At 42.1% G+C, this 12,100-nt stretch overlaps 1 protein-coding gene across 2 annotated transcripts in view; it reads right to left on the bottom strand.

Moving 5' to 3' along the window:
- Nucleotides 1–12,100, bottom strand: part of CLDN10 (claudin 10) — a 96,491-nt gene that overhangs the window by 26,527 nt on the left and 57,864 nt on the right. The window contains exon 1 of one of the 2 annotated variants that reach the window (XM_005305002.4): nucleotides 6,119–6,664. The exons of the other annotated variant lie outside the window; for it this stretch is intronic. Within the exon in view, the coding sequence (XP_005305059.2) occupies nucleotides 6,119–6,338 (220 nt within the window). The 5' untranslated portion in view covers nucleotides 6,339–6,664. Of the gene's footprint in view, nucleotides 1–6,118; nucleotides 6,665–12,100 lie in introns of those variants that run through there. 2 annotated transcript variants of the gene reach the window in all.

Consider the following 12,100-nt stretch of genomic DNA (forward strand, 5'->3'; position numbering starts at 1 on the left):
TGTGCCCATTATACATAGGGCCTAGCAAGAGGCATTATGGAGCTGCATTGTCCCAAAGGGACCTCATTATACAGCCCTAATCCCTTCTTTACACACATACACACACATACTGTTAGTGCAGGGGGAGCATGGACACTGCTACCCACCTTCATGGAGAGTGCAGCACATTCTCTCTGCATGGGACTGGGTAGCCTTGCTTGCTAGAGCCTGGCAATGGGGATGGAGCAATTGATCCACCTCCTTTCTTCCTCACTCCCTCATGCTTCCTTACCCAGGGGGATAGGGAGGATGCAGTTCCTACATTGCCTTGATCATAGGAACTGGAATTCAGCTTAGTCCTAGGAAGGCCATGCAGGGGAAGAGGGGGAAAGCTCTCTAACGGTATGCCTACACTGCCATGGAAGTCCAGGGTTTGAACTCAGGCTCAAGCCTAACTCCCCTCCCATCTACACACAAATTGCACTCACTCACAGCTCAAACCCTGGGTCCCAGAACCCCACAGGGGTGGAGGGCCCAAGCCTGAATCAAGTCGGGACCCAGGGCTTTGCAGTATAGACACAGCCTCATGCTCTGGGATCCACCAAAAGTATTCCACATTCCCACGGACACTCCTGTTCTTTCTATCATTTGAGTTATCAAAACAGTCTTAAAATTAAATAACGTTTAGGAAATCTTTAGCCTAAGCTGTTGACTCTGTGGGTTTGTCTACGCTGCAATGTAAGCCCAGGGTTAGTAGAACTTGAATTAGAAGTTTGTTAACTTAGGGTTTGAAAGTCTACAGGTTGGTTTCCACACTGCACCATGAACATAAGGTCTCAGTGGCCACATTTTGGAAACTAGGAAGTCTGGAATATGTGTGGTTGGACTCGGGCATGCATAATGCAGTATAGACTCTGGAGCCCAAGGGTGGGACCCAGGGTTCAACTATTCCTAACCTGGGGTTACAAATAAGTGTAGACACTCAAGGCCTAGGTTAATAAACCCAAGGTCTGCTAACTCGAGTTCTACTAACCCTGTGCTTACAGTGCAGTGTATACATACCCTAAGAGCTAGGCAGAATTTGACTTTATGTTGAAGCAGAAACCTTCCTGGCCCATGGGATATCCAAAGTGCAGTACAGCCTGTGCACTTCTGCTTTGTTGGGAGGGGAAACACATACCCCTGCCATGATGGCACACAGATCCTTGGCAGATTCTCCAGCCCCACACAGAAGGGGAATGTGGGCATAGGTTTGGCTGCTGCATCCGTTGCTACTCAGATCCACCTGCCAAACCTCAGACTGATGTAGCTGTACATCCTGCCCTGGCTTTGATGGACGATGCCATTCCTAACACTCCCTGTCATTCACTCACGTTGTGTCCTGGAACCAGGATTTGGCCCTATGTTGTTTATTATTAGAGCTATTGACCGCATTCCTGCTCCTCTCTAAGTTATTAATTTTGTCATGGCGACCAGATCAGGCCCTGTAAGATTTTCATTTCAAACTAGTTTGTTCCCAAGTGAGCTGTAGCTACATAATAAAAACTAAACGTTCAGCTGCAGATCAGTTAACTTGAACTGCACTTACTAGGGAGAGTGAAGCAAATTACCTGATAGTCCATGTCTTCTTGATCTTGTATTTTAAATTTTTCTGTCTGTCCTATCTTTTCTTCTCTTTGGAATTCTGATTGACCAAATATTCCTGATCCCACAAGTTTTATTGTTGATTTTACATATCTTAATAAAAAGTAAGCATGGAACTAAATACCCAATTAAAAAGAAGATTTAGTAATCTTTAGGGCTGTCGATTAATTGCAGTTAACTCACGCAATTAACTGAAAAAAGTTAATCGCGGTTTTAAAAATGAATCATGATTAATCAGAGTTTTAATCGCACTATTAAACAATAGAATACCAATTGGAATTTATTAAATATTTTTGGATGTTTTCTACATTTTCAAATGTATTGATTTCAATTACAACATAGAAAACAAAGTGTACAGTGCTCACTTTATTATTATGTTTTATTACAAATACTTGCACTTTAAAAATGATAAAAAAAAGAAATAGTATTTTTCAATGCACCGCATACAAGTACTGAAGTGCGATCTCTTTATCATGAAAGTGCAATTTACAAATGTAGATTTTTTTTTTGGTTACCCAACTGCACTCAAAAACAAAACAATGGAAACCTTTAGAGCCTACCAATCTGCTCAGTCCTATTACTTGTTCAGCCAGTCACTAAGAGAAGCAAGTTTGTTTACATTTACAGGAGATAATACTGCCCACTTCTTATTTACAATGTCACCTGAAAGTGAGAACAGATGTTCCCATGGCACTTTTGTAACTGGCATTGCAAGGTATTTACACACCAGATGTGCTAACCATTTGCATGCCCCTTCGTACCTCGGCCACCATTCCAGAGGACATGCTTCCATGCTGATGACGCTCGTTAAAAAAATAATGCGTTAATTAAATTTGTGACTGAACTCCTTGCGGGGAGAATTGTATGTCTCCTGTTCTGTTTTACATGCATTCTGCCATATATTTCATGTTATAGCCATCTCGGATGATGACCCAGCACATGTTCATTTTAAGAACACTTTCACTGCAGATTTGACAAAATGCAAAGCAGATACCAATGTGAGATTTTTAAAGATAGCTACAGCACTCAACCCAAGGCTTAAGAATCTGAAATGCCTTTCAAAATCTGAGAGGGACGAGGTGTGGAGCATGTTTTCAGAAGTCTTAAAAGAGCAACACTCTGATGCGGAAACTACAGAACCCAAACCACCAAAAAAGAAAATCAACCTTCTTCTGCTGGCATCTGACTCAGATGATGAAAATAAACATGTGTCGGTCCATACTTCGTTGGATCGTTATCGAGCAGAATTTTATTTATTTTATTTATTTTAATCCGTCATCAGCATGGACGCATATCCTCTGGATGGTGGTTGAAGCATGAAGGGACATATGAATCTTTAGTGCATCTGGCATGTAAATATCTTGCAACATTGGCTACAACAGTGCCATGAGAATGCCAATTCTCACTTTCAGGTGACATTGTAAACAAGAAGCGGGCAGCATTATCTCCTGCAAATGTAAACAAACTTATTTGTCTGAGCGATTGGCTGAACAAGAGGTAGGACTGAGTGGACTTGTAGGCTCTAAAGCAGGGGTAGGCAACCTATGGCACACGTGCCGATGGCGGCACGCTAGCTGATTTTCAGTGGCACTCACACTGCCCGGGTCCTGGCCACCGGTCCGGGGGTCTCTGCATTTTAATTTAATTTTAAATGAAGCTTCTTAAACATTTTAAAAACCTTATTTATTTTACATACAACAATAGTTTAGTTATATATTATAGACTTATAGAAAGAGACCTTCTAAAAACGTTAAAATGTATTACTGGCACGCAAAACCTTAAATTAGAGTGAATAAATGAAGACTTGGCACCCCACTTCTGAAAGGTTGCCGACCCCTGCTCTAAAGTTTTACATTGTTTATTTTTGAATGCAGTTTTTTTACGTAATTCTATATTTGTAAGTTTTGTAATTCTATATTTGTAAGTTCAACTTTCATGATAAAGAGATTCCACTACAGTACTTGCATTAGGTGAATTGAAAAAAGAAATTCGTTTGTTTTTTTACGATGCAAATAGTTGTAATAAAACATAAATCTAAAGTGAGCACTGTACACCTTGTATTCTGTATTGTAATTGAAATCAATATATTTGAAAATGTAGAAAACATCCACAAATATTTAAATGAATGGTATTCTATTATTGTTTAACAGTGCGATTAATGTTTTAATTGTGCGATTAATCACGATTAATTTTTTTAATCACTTGACAGCCCTAGTAATTTTGAAAGATGACCATTTGAATGGCTGCAGCCTTTGAATATGATTCTCCAACTGACTCCAACGAGGAGGATCGCAGCACCAATGCCAAGCCCTATTGGAGTCAGTGAGCCAGATCCTCACCTGATGTAATTTATCATGGTATCATTTAAATCAATGGAGACAAGACAAATTACAGTATCTGAGGATCTGGCCCACTGACTCTACGCAGGTGCCGTGGTCTGCTCGCATGGAACAAGTGGCAGGATTCGGGTGTGAACTCCTCTATTTGTCCATAAATGAGGAACAGCATAAGCAAGAGTAGTTCAAGGTGACCTACATTAACCTGGCACTGTATCTCTGATCAGCTCTAGAGGGACCTTTTATAGGAGAGGTAAGTTAAAGGTTTTATATCTCATTATTAATCCACTATAGCCATTCAGCTCCCAACCATTTTTAAAAGGCAGTTTCCACATCAGAAATATTATTGCCCTCTCTCACAGCCACATGACAAAAGGGGGCGTGCTAATATACCAAATGCTGTAGATCTTAATTTGTTTTACAGAAATGATTATGCCTGTTTTAACACCTTCTGTCTGCCTAGGTATATATTTTGAATATCAGCAGGTTATTTCAGAGGTTATCTGTAGTGTTGTTGGGATACATTGTAGGACCATTGCACTGTGATAATAATCATGTCATCAGAACTTCAGAAACTGCCTAAATTTCCTTCATCATTTTCAACCTTTCAAATAAAAATTTGAGCAACGGTTAAATATAACAGGCAGTAGATTAAGCACTGAAACAAGTAAAGTAGCAACCAACATATTGTTTATACAGTTTACTCAAAATGGTGTAAAGGTTTTTTAAGAAAAATCCTTCCTGCCTAAAGAGTGTATATGATTCCTCTTAAATTACACAAAAGGAGATATTTGCAGCAATAAAATAATATTTAGCTTTAAACACTGTATTAAAATTGAAAGTTCTGATTCTGTATTGATGATCCCTTCAAAACTAAGCAATGCATATTTGTGCCTACCTACCTGTTGCAAGCTTTTAAATTACTATATATCAATGAAGTAATTACATCTGGAGTTAATAACCACTTAGTAAAAAGGAAAAGAACATTAATTACAGAAGAATTACATTCTTCCCCTCCAATCACTGCAAAAACATAAAGGAAAATATAGCAATAGCTTAAAAACAAATGAAAGAATAGAAATAATAGCTTCCATTCTTTTCTTATCAACTCCAGATGCACTGTTGAGCTTCCAAGTGGAAAATAAATAATTCTTGATAATAGGAGAAAGCAGGATGTAGAATTATATTAATGTAAACTGTATCTAGTGAAATATCTTTATGTTAATTTAAAAAGTTGCCTGAAGAAAGTTATAAGTTCATCAAGTAATATTTAAAATTTGCATGTAAGGTCTGATTTTCAGCAAAATAATAATAGAAGGGAAACAATTCATACTGGGGGATATTTAAAAAATGTTCCAATGTGTGTATAAAACTTGCTTCCCTACTGCCCTGGGAAACAAGCGCATTCTTTATGGTTGATAAACAGGTATTTTTACATGCAGTGTTTGAAACCATATTTTATTCAACCGTAAATTGGTAAGGATTGTTTCTCTCTGTATAGGTATTATGTTGATGCATTGATTTGAAATACAGATTATGCTGATATACCAAGCAAAAGAATGCTTCCTATGGCAGGTAAGTAAGACTTGTTGAAGGGCTAAAACCAGAGTTGAAGTGCACCAAACAGAAATTAAACTGCTGAGACTATTTTGACAAATCCCTCCATTAACCACGGCTGCTACTGTCATCCCTCCAAACTCTCCCATTCAGAAGCTGAAGAGGCCAAAATATGATTTCTGAAAAGGTTTCTTCTGGTCTTTTTCATTGTTATAAAGAGCATTCTCCCGACCCCAGCAAACAAACCCTCATAATCTCTCCCACCAAATAATTAACCTCTTGCCTCCCGATCTGTAGCAGATTACTAGAAAGGCTGGCTAGAGGATGGCACCCCAATGCCAGCTCTTCTCATCTGCAACCTCTCTAGGAGGCCTTGCCAGCTGTGTTGCAGCAGGCCCGTTGCTCTGGGGATGTATGTGTATATAATGCTCCATCAATGAGCCTAGCCCTTTCTCGCTGGAGGCCAGCAGCTCAGGGGGGCTGCCTACTAGCCAGAGGGCTCTGGGCGCCTACCCCAGCCCAATGGCTGGCAGGCGGGCGGGCGGACAGACAGACAGAGAAGCAAAGAGGTATAAGAAGCCCCAGCAGGGGCTGGTGCAGACCGTCCAGTGCCAGCATGGAGGGGAAGTCCTTGCAGTTGGACACGCCGGTGGAGTCGGTCACGCAGGTCTTCCAGAGGTTGGCCCAGAAGGTGGCGGTGGTGATGACGGTGCCGTCGATGGAGGAGACCTTCCAGTAGTCAGTGGGCAGCGTGGAGGAGACCAGCACCCAGCCCGAGATGGCCAGCAGGAAGGCGATGATCTCCGCAGCCAGGCTGGCCATGGGGGATGCTGAGCGAGCGGAGCCCGGGGCGCCGGCGGCAGGAGGAGGCGGAGGGACGAGGTCCCGAAGCAGCAGGCGCCCGCTGGAGGAACTGCACAGAGCACCTGGCCCGGCAGCCGCCCCGCTTTGCAGCCGAATCAGCAGAGGGAGCTGCAGCCCCAGAGACCCCACCCCTGCAGCCCGCGGAGCATCCTCCCCCTGCCTGCGAAATCCTAGCCGGGGGGACTGACTGCAGCCCGTGGGGAGATTAGCCACTTCCTCCTGCGGCGCCGGGAGAGCCGGCGCCCCTGCCCTCCCCCAGCCCAGAGGCGCAGCTACTTTTCTCCCTCCCTCCCTCCCTCGTAGCCACTCGCACTAACTTTATTTCCAGAGCTCCCTTTCTCCTTAGCAGCCGCGGCTGTGAGGTGTGTGTTGCTTTTAAATCACAAAGGGACCAGGCTGAGAGCCCGAACGCACCGGATCCCTGCCAGTGTTTGTAGCCAGACCCCCCCAAATGCTAATGTCTAAATAGAGGGCAGGTGTAGACGCTCTGATTTCACCAATAAAAACTGGACCATGACACCTCCCAGCATGACAGCACCGCAAAATCTCAGGTCTGGCAGCTGGAGCTGATGCAGCCCGTTGGAACCCACCATTCCCACTGCCTACATGGAGAACAGAACATGTTTGGCCTATGTTTAAATCTGGGCCCTGCTGCACCCCAGTGCAACAGTGCTGCAAAAACTTGGATGTGACATCTGGATCCTGCCAAATCGTGGCCACAAACCCAGTAATGGTTGTCTCTACTATTCCACCAAACAACGTGCACCCAGCATATTCTGGGGTCAGCACTCTACTTTGCCATCTATGTCCTAGAGGCTCTGCATATTTGTTGGCCACTGTACCCTCCATTTTTACCATCTAAAATTTAGTTCATAAACAGCTTCTGCTAGTCTACCAAGTAATCCAGATCCCAAAGCACCAGAATATTGTTGTATCAGGATGCATCATGGTCTGCGCCAGCTTCTGGGGCTTCTTATACCTTGTGCTCTCTGTCTGCCTGCCTGCCCACATAGGTTAGCCAGAGCTATGGTCTTCCCTTGATTAGTAAGGGGAAACACTAATGTGGTATTGAGCTGCTAGCCTAGAGATAGCGAGAAGTCGCTAGGATTGGTGACTGTGCAATGTATATACACTCATCTCTCCTATGGAGAGTAACTTGTTTACGGGATGTGTTTATATCTTGCGTTGGCTGTAGAATCACTGTTGAGCAGAGGTCCTGTACTAAGTCAGTGTGGCTGCTGCCGGAGCAGTCTGAAGTGACACTCCAAATAGGTGGTCACAATGCCACAGAAATCTGACCATCTGCCCTTCCGTACAGATGGGCAGTTGGATCAAACAGTGTTGTGACCTGGCATGTGGAGACACTGTTCCTGTACTGTACAGTAGAGCACAGGGGAATCCAAAGAGAATTTGGCTCCTGGTGGCCTGGCTCATGCATTGTGTGTGGTTAATAGAGACAGGAGACTCCTTGGCCAAAAGATACCTCGGGTCCCTGAAGGAGGGGGGAAATCAAGTGGGGACTATGGTCCCTGCCAAGGGGAAGGAGGGGGAACCAGAATTTGCCCTCCCCACAAGAAATATCTGAATTGGTGCCAAAGGTTTTTTGCCCTTTGGCAAGCCTTATTTATTGGTTATGGGAAACAAGAGCATTCCTATGCTCCATATAGCAACCTAATCTATATTTTAATTAAATGTATGGATATGTATTTCTACATATATTCATACACAACACACAGAGAAAAATCCTTGCCAGTGTACATTTGAATAAAATATGGTTTCAAACATTTCTCATAAAAATATGGGTTTATCAACCATAATGAATGACTTGTTTTCCAGGACAGTGCTAAAGCAACATGTATAAACTCATAGAAACATTTTAAAAATAGCCCCCAATTTTAATTGTTTCCCTTCTGTTACTGATTTTTCTGAAAATGAGAGCTTAGATGCCAGACATTTTAATATTGTTACCTCAACTTTTTAATTATGTGTTGAACTTGTAACTTTCTACCTGCAACTTTTTTAATTAACAGAATGATATTCCACAAGATAGAGTTTGCATTAATATAATTCTACATCCTGGTTTCTCCTATGGTCAATAGTTATTTATTTTCCCCATTTGAAAGCTCAACAATGCCTTTGGAGTTAACATGAAAAGAACACAAGTTAATTTGTCTTTTCTCTTATTTGTTTTGAAACAATTGTTACATTATCTTTTATGTTTTTGCCAAACAGGCAGTGGGGGAAGGGGAAGAACAAGCCTTTACGTCTTTCTTTTATACTGAGTGTTCTTTTGCTTTTTACCAAGTGGTTATTAACATTAACGTAATTGCTTCATTGATATATAGCAGTTTAAAAAGCCTGCAACAGTTAGGTAGACAGACATGTTTCAGAAAGTCTCTGAGGGAGTATACTCTGTTGCCAGTTTCCCACTCTATTGATGGTCTAGCGGGATATTATCAAGATCTATGTCCACAGCTACTGATACAGTTGTTCCTGAATGCCCTTGCTCTGATTTTGCCCTTCCAGGTCACTGTGGTTCACAGATGACTTGCAGAGGATGAAAGGAGAGGGAAGAAGGTTATAATACCAGTGGACGAAGTCCCAGACTAAGTCTGATCTATATGACATAAATCATTTAAAAAAATCTTATTTGGAAGCTGTGCAGGAGAGGGTAAGTTTTGTCTCCATCGTAGTACTGCAGTGTTATGCACATTTGAATTGTTTTGGGTAGTGGATAGATTGGTTAATCCAATCTACCCACACGAGTCTTTTTTCTTGTTGTGAGGAATTTGCTGATTACTGTGTTGATAAAATTGTTGGTGTAGGTGCAGCTTGTTGAATTCATGGATGCAGGATAACGTCTGGAGGAGACAAATGCAGATCATTCTCTGTGTTTTGGTCAGTGTTTCTCACTGAAGGTGTGGAAGTGTTCAGGGTCCTTTGGGCCTCCTCCTGTGCATTGGGAACTATGTCACTCCAGGCTGGTAAAGGCCAGTAGTGAGAGAGTGGGTCCTTTGTTGGTGGAAATGATCATTTCTTTGTTGCGTGAGGGTTGGATGCTAGGTGTGTTCAAAGATGCGTCAGTGAGGCTTTTACTCAAGAAATCAACTCATGTTTCTGATGATCTCACCAACACATTATTGGTATTGAGTCTCCTGATTTTGGGGGGTTGATCATTAAGAAGATGGTGATGAAGCAGCTCTGGCAATATTACCAGTATTGAGATTTTCTTGTTGCTATTAAATCTGGATTTAGACTTGGGTATGGGACAAAAACTGCAGGCACTGGTCAATGATCTCCCACTTATAGATGAACATAATAGATCTGATTCTTCTGTATACTAAGGCCACATTACATCACTGTGGCAGAGTAAATAGGCCTCAAAGTGAGTATAAATGTAAATTAGCCATATTTTAAGGTCTGTTTTACACTGACAGTGAAATGAGAACCAGGCCCACAATGTCCATGGTGATTTTATTGGCTCTGTCCCTTGTCTTTGATGTGGTTGATCATGAGGTGCTGATGACAATGCCATGGTCCTTAGTAGAAATAGATGGAACTGCTCTGAAGTAGCTTTGCTTCTTAATATCAGAGAGTGATTATTCATCCATCTCAAAGACTCTCTCATGCTGGGAACTGCAGGTTTCTGCTGTATTGCCCACCCATTTTTTCAATATGTGTATTAGACCCTTAGGAAGGTTAGTAAAGAGATTGTGGGCTACAATGTCTGCACTAGGTGAATGTTACCCAGCTGTATTTCTCCTTACAGTTGATTCCTCAGGTGCAGGGTAATGGATGACCAGGAGACTAGGTCCTGAATGAGGACCTGCTGGTTGAGGATCAGTCTGGATAAGGCTGAGATAACATTAGTAGGTTTGGGAAAGCAATGGAAGAATGACTAGAATTATATCAGCATGGCAAAATGACTGTGCAGCCATTGATTGTGAATTAATTTCACAACTTAGTGGTCTTATTTGACCCAAAGCTACTACTGTGTGCCCTGGTACCAGCCATGAAGAACACATTTTTCCATCTTTGCTTGCTAAGTTGTGTAACTTTGTTGTAGGGACATGATCCACTCTTGCCTCTTTCAAGACAAGCAAATTATTCGGAGACCTTCTTTAAATCAAACACCCAGTTATTTATTTACAAAGTTCATTCCCGCCACCTTTGTAGATCTTGCAGCAGCTTTAATAGTATCCTGGGGCTGTAAGGCGGAGACCTTCTGTGCCCCTAGCTCTACCAGACTACAGCTCTTTCACTTTCTTTCTCCCTTTTGTGCTTCATTCCTGTGCCTTTGTACCTTCTGAGTTAATGAGGTGATTAGCTTTTTACTCTTTTCAGCCTATTGCCAATTGATCAGTTTGGTACAGTTCCCATATTCAGGTGTGCACAGGGAAACTAATTGAAGTTGCAGTGATCAGAGTGCTGAATCGGTTGTTGTTGTCCAGCACTTTGTCAGGACATCTTGTTTCAGATGTGGACCTGGTGACATTTTTCTATGTCTTTGTATCTTGAGATTAAACTACTGTGATGCACTCCACTTGTGGCTACAATTTAAGCCCTTTCAGAAGCCGAAGCTAGTCCAGAATGTGGCAGGCCAATTATTAAAGGCAATTTGCATTCTTTGGTATAGGTAGTTAATTTTCCCCCAGATCTTTGAAAGCAACAATTTCCCTCTGTTCTACTGAATATTCTGTTCCACAAGAAATTTCTTCTTCTGAAAATTTTTTGGAGATAACATTAAGAAGAACTTTATTATTTTTGTCTTTTTAAAAAATATAGATAGAGACAATGGGTGAGACTATCTCAATTACACTGGTGTAAATCCAGAGTAACATCAGGCCACTCCTTAACAGCAACCAGTTCTCCTTTGTGTTCCCCCCCTCCCCAACTGAGGAAGAGGGGGGCAGTTGCAACAGGTATTCCTCCCATTGGTGTTTGCATTTTTCATACAGTTCTTGGTTAATATAAATATTAAATGTTTCATGATACTATTCATCCTATTCTTTTAAGGGGTGATTCCTTTATACATTTATTTTTATCCCCTTACCACCTCTTCATTGCCTCTTCTCTGGGCTGCTAAAACTTCCTCAGCTGTGGTCTTTTTAAATCACAAATCTTCCAACTTCAATCTTTCCACATTGCACTGGCTCATCCCTTCCCTCCTGGTTGTTCCTAGGTAAAATGTGGAATGGATTGGAATCAATGGTCTACAATGCTGGAATTCTTTTCTCCTCTACATCTGCCTGTGTCATCCTTCCATCATGGTTCAGATGTTTCTTTCCTTATTAGTACTAACATTTATTGTGGGACTCTCTATTTATTGTATGGAGGATGGGATTTTTGGGATTTACTCTGCTTCTACTCTTAGGCCTGGTTTGCATTGCAAAATTTTACTGGCATGCATCCACCCTGAATTTTCAGTCCTACCAACAAAACCCTGAATTCTTGCCAGTGAAAGTTAAACCAGTTCCCCAAGTGACATAAGGCCTCTAGCAGTAGTGTTCGACAGCACAGTATCTGTGTGGACGCTGATGTACAAGCAGTCCTCCAGCAACAAGCTCACAATGCCATTGTACCCATGCGAGTGACTGGTCTGGTTGAATTTTTGCTGCCAAAGGTTCACAATGACCCATGTTCCCCCCTCCCCACCCCACACACACAACTTAAAATCCCCAGAGTGTTTTGGCAATGTCTCTTTTCCTGCTAGCCTACCT

Source organism: Chrysemys picta, chromosome 1, assembly GCF_011386835.1.
Source record: "Chrysemys picta bellii isolate R12L10 chromosome 1, ASM1138683v2, whole genome shotgun sequence".
Taxonomy (NCBI): domain Eukaryota; kingdom Metazoa; phylum Chordata; order Testudines; family Emydidae; genus Chrysemys; species Chrysemys picta.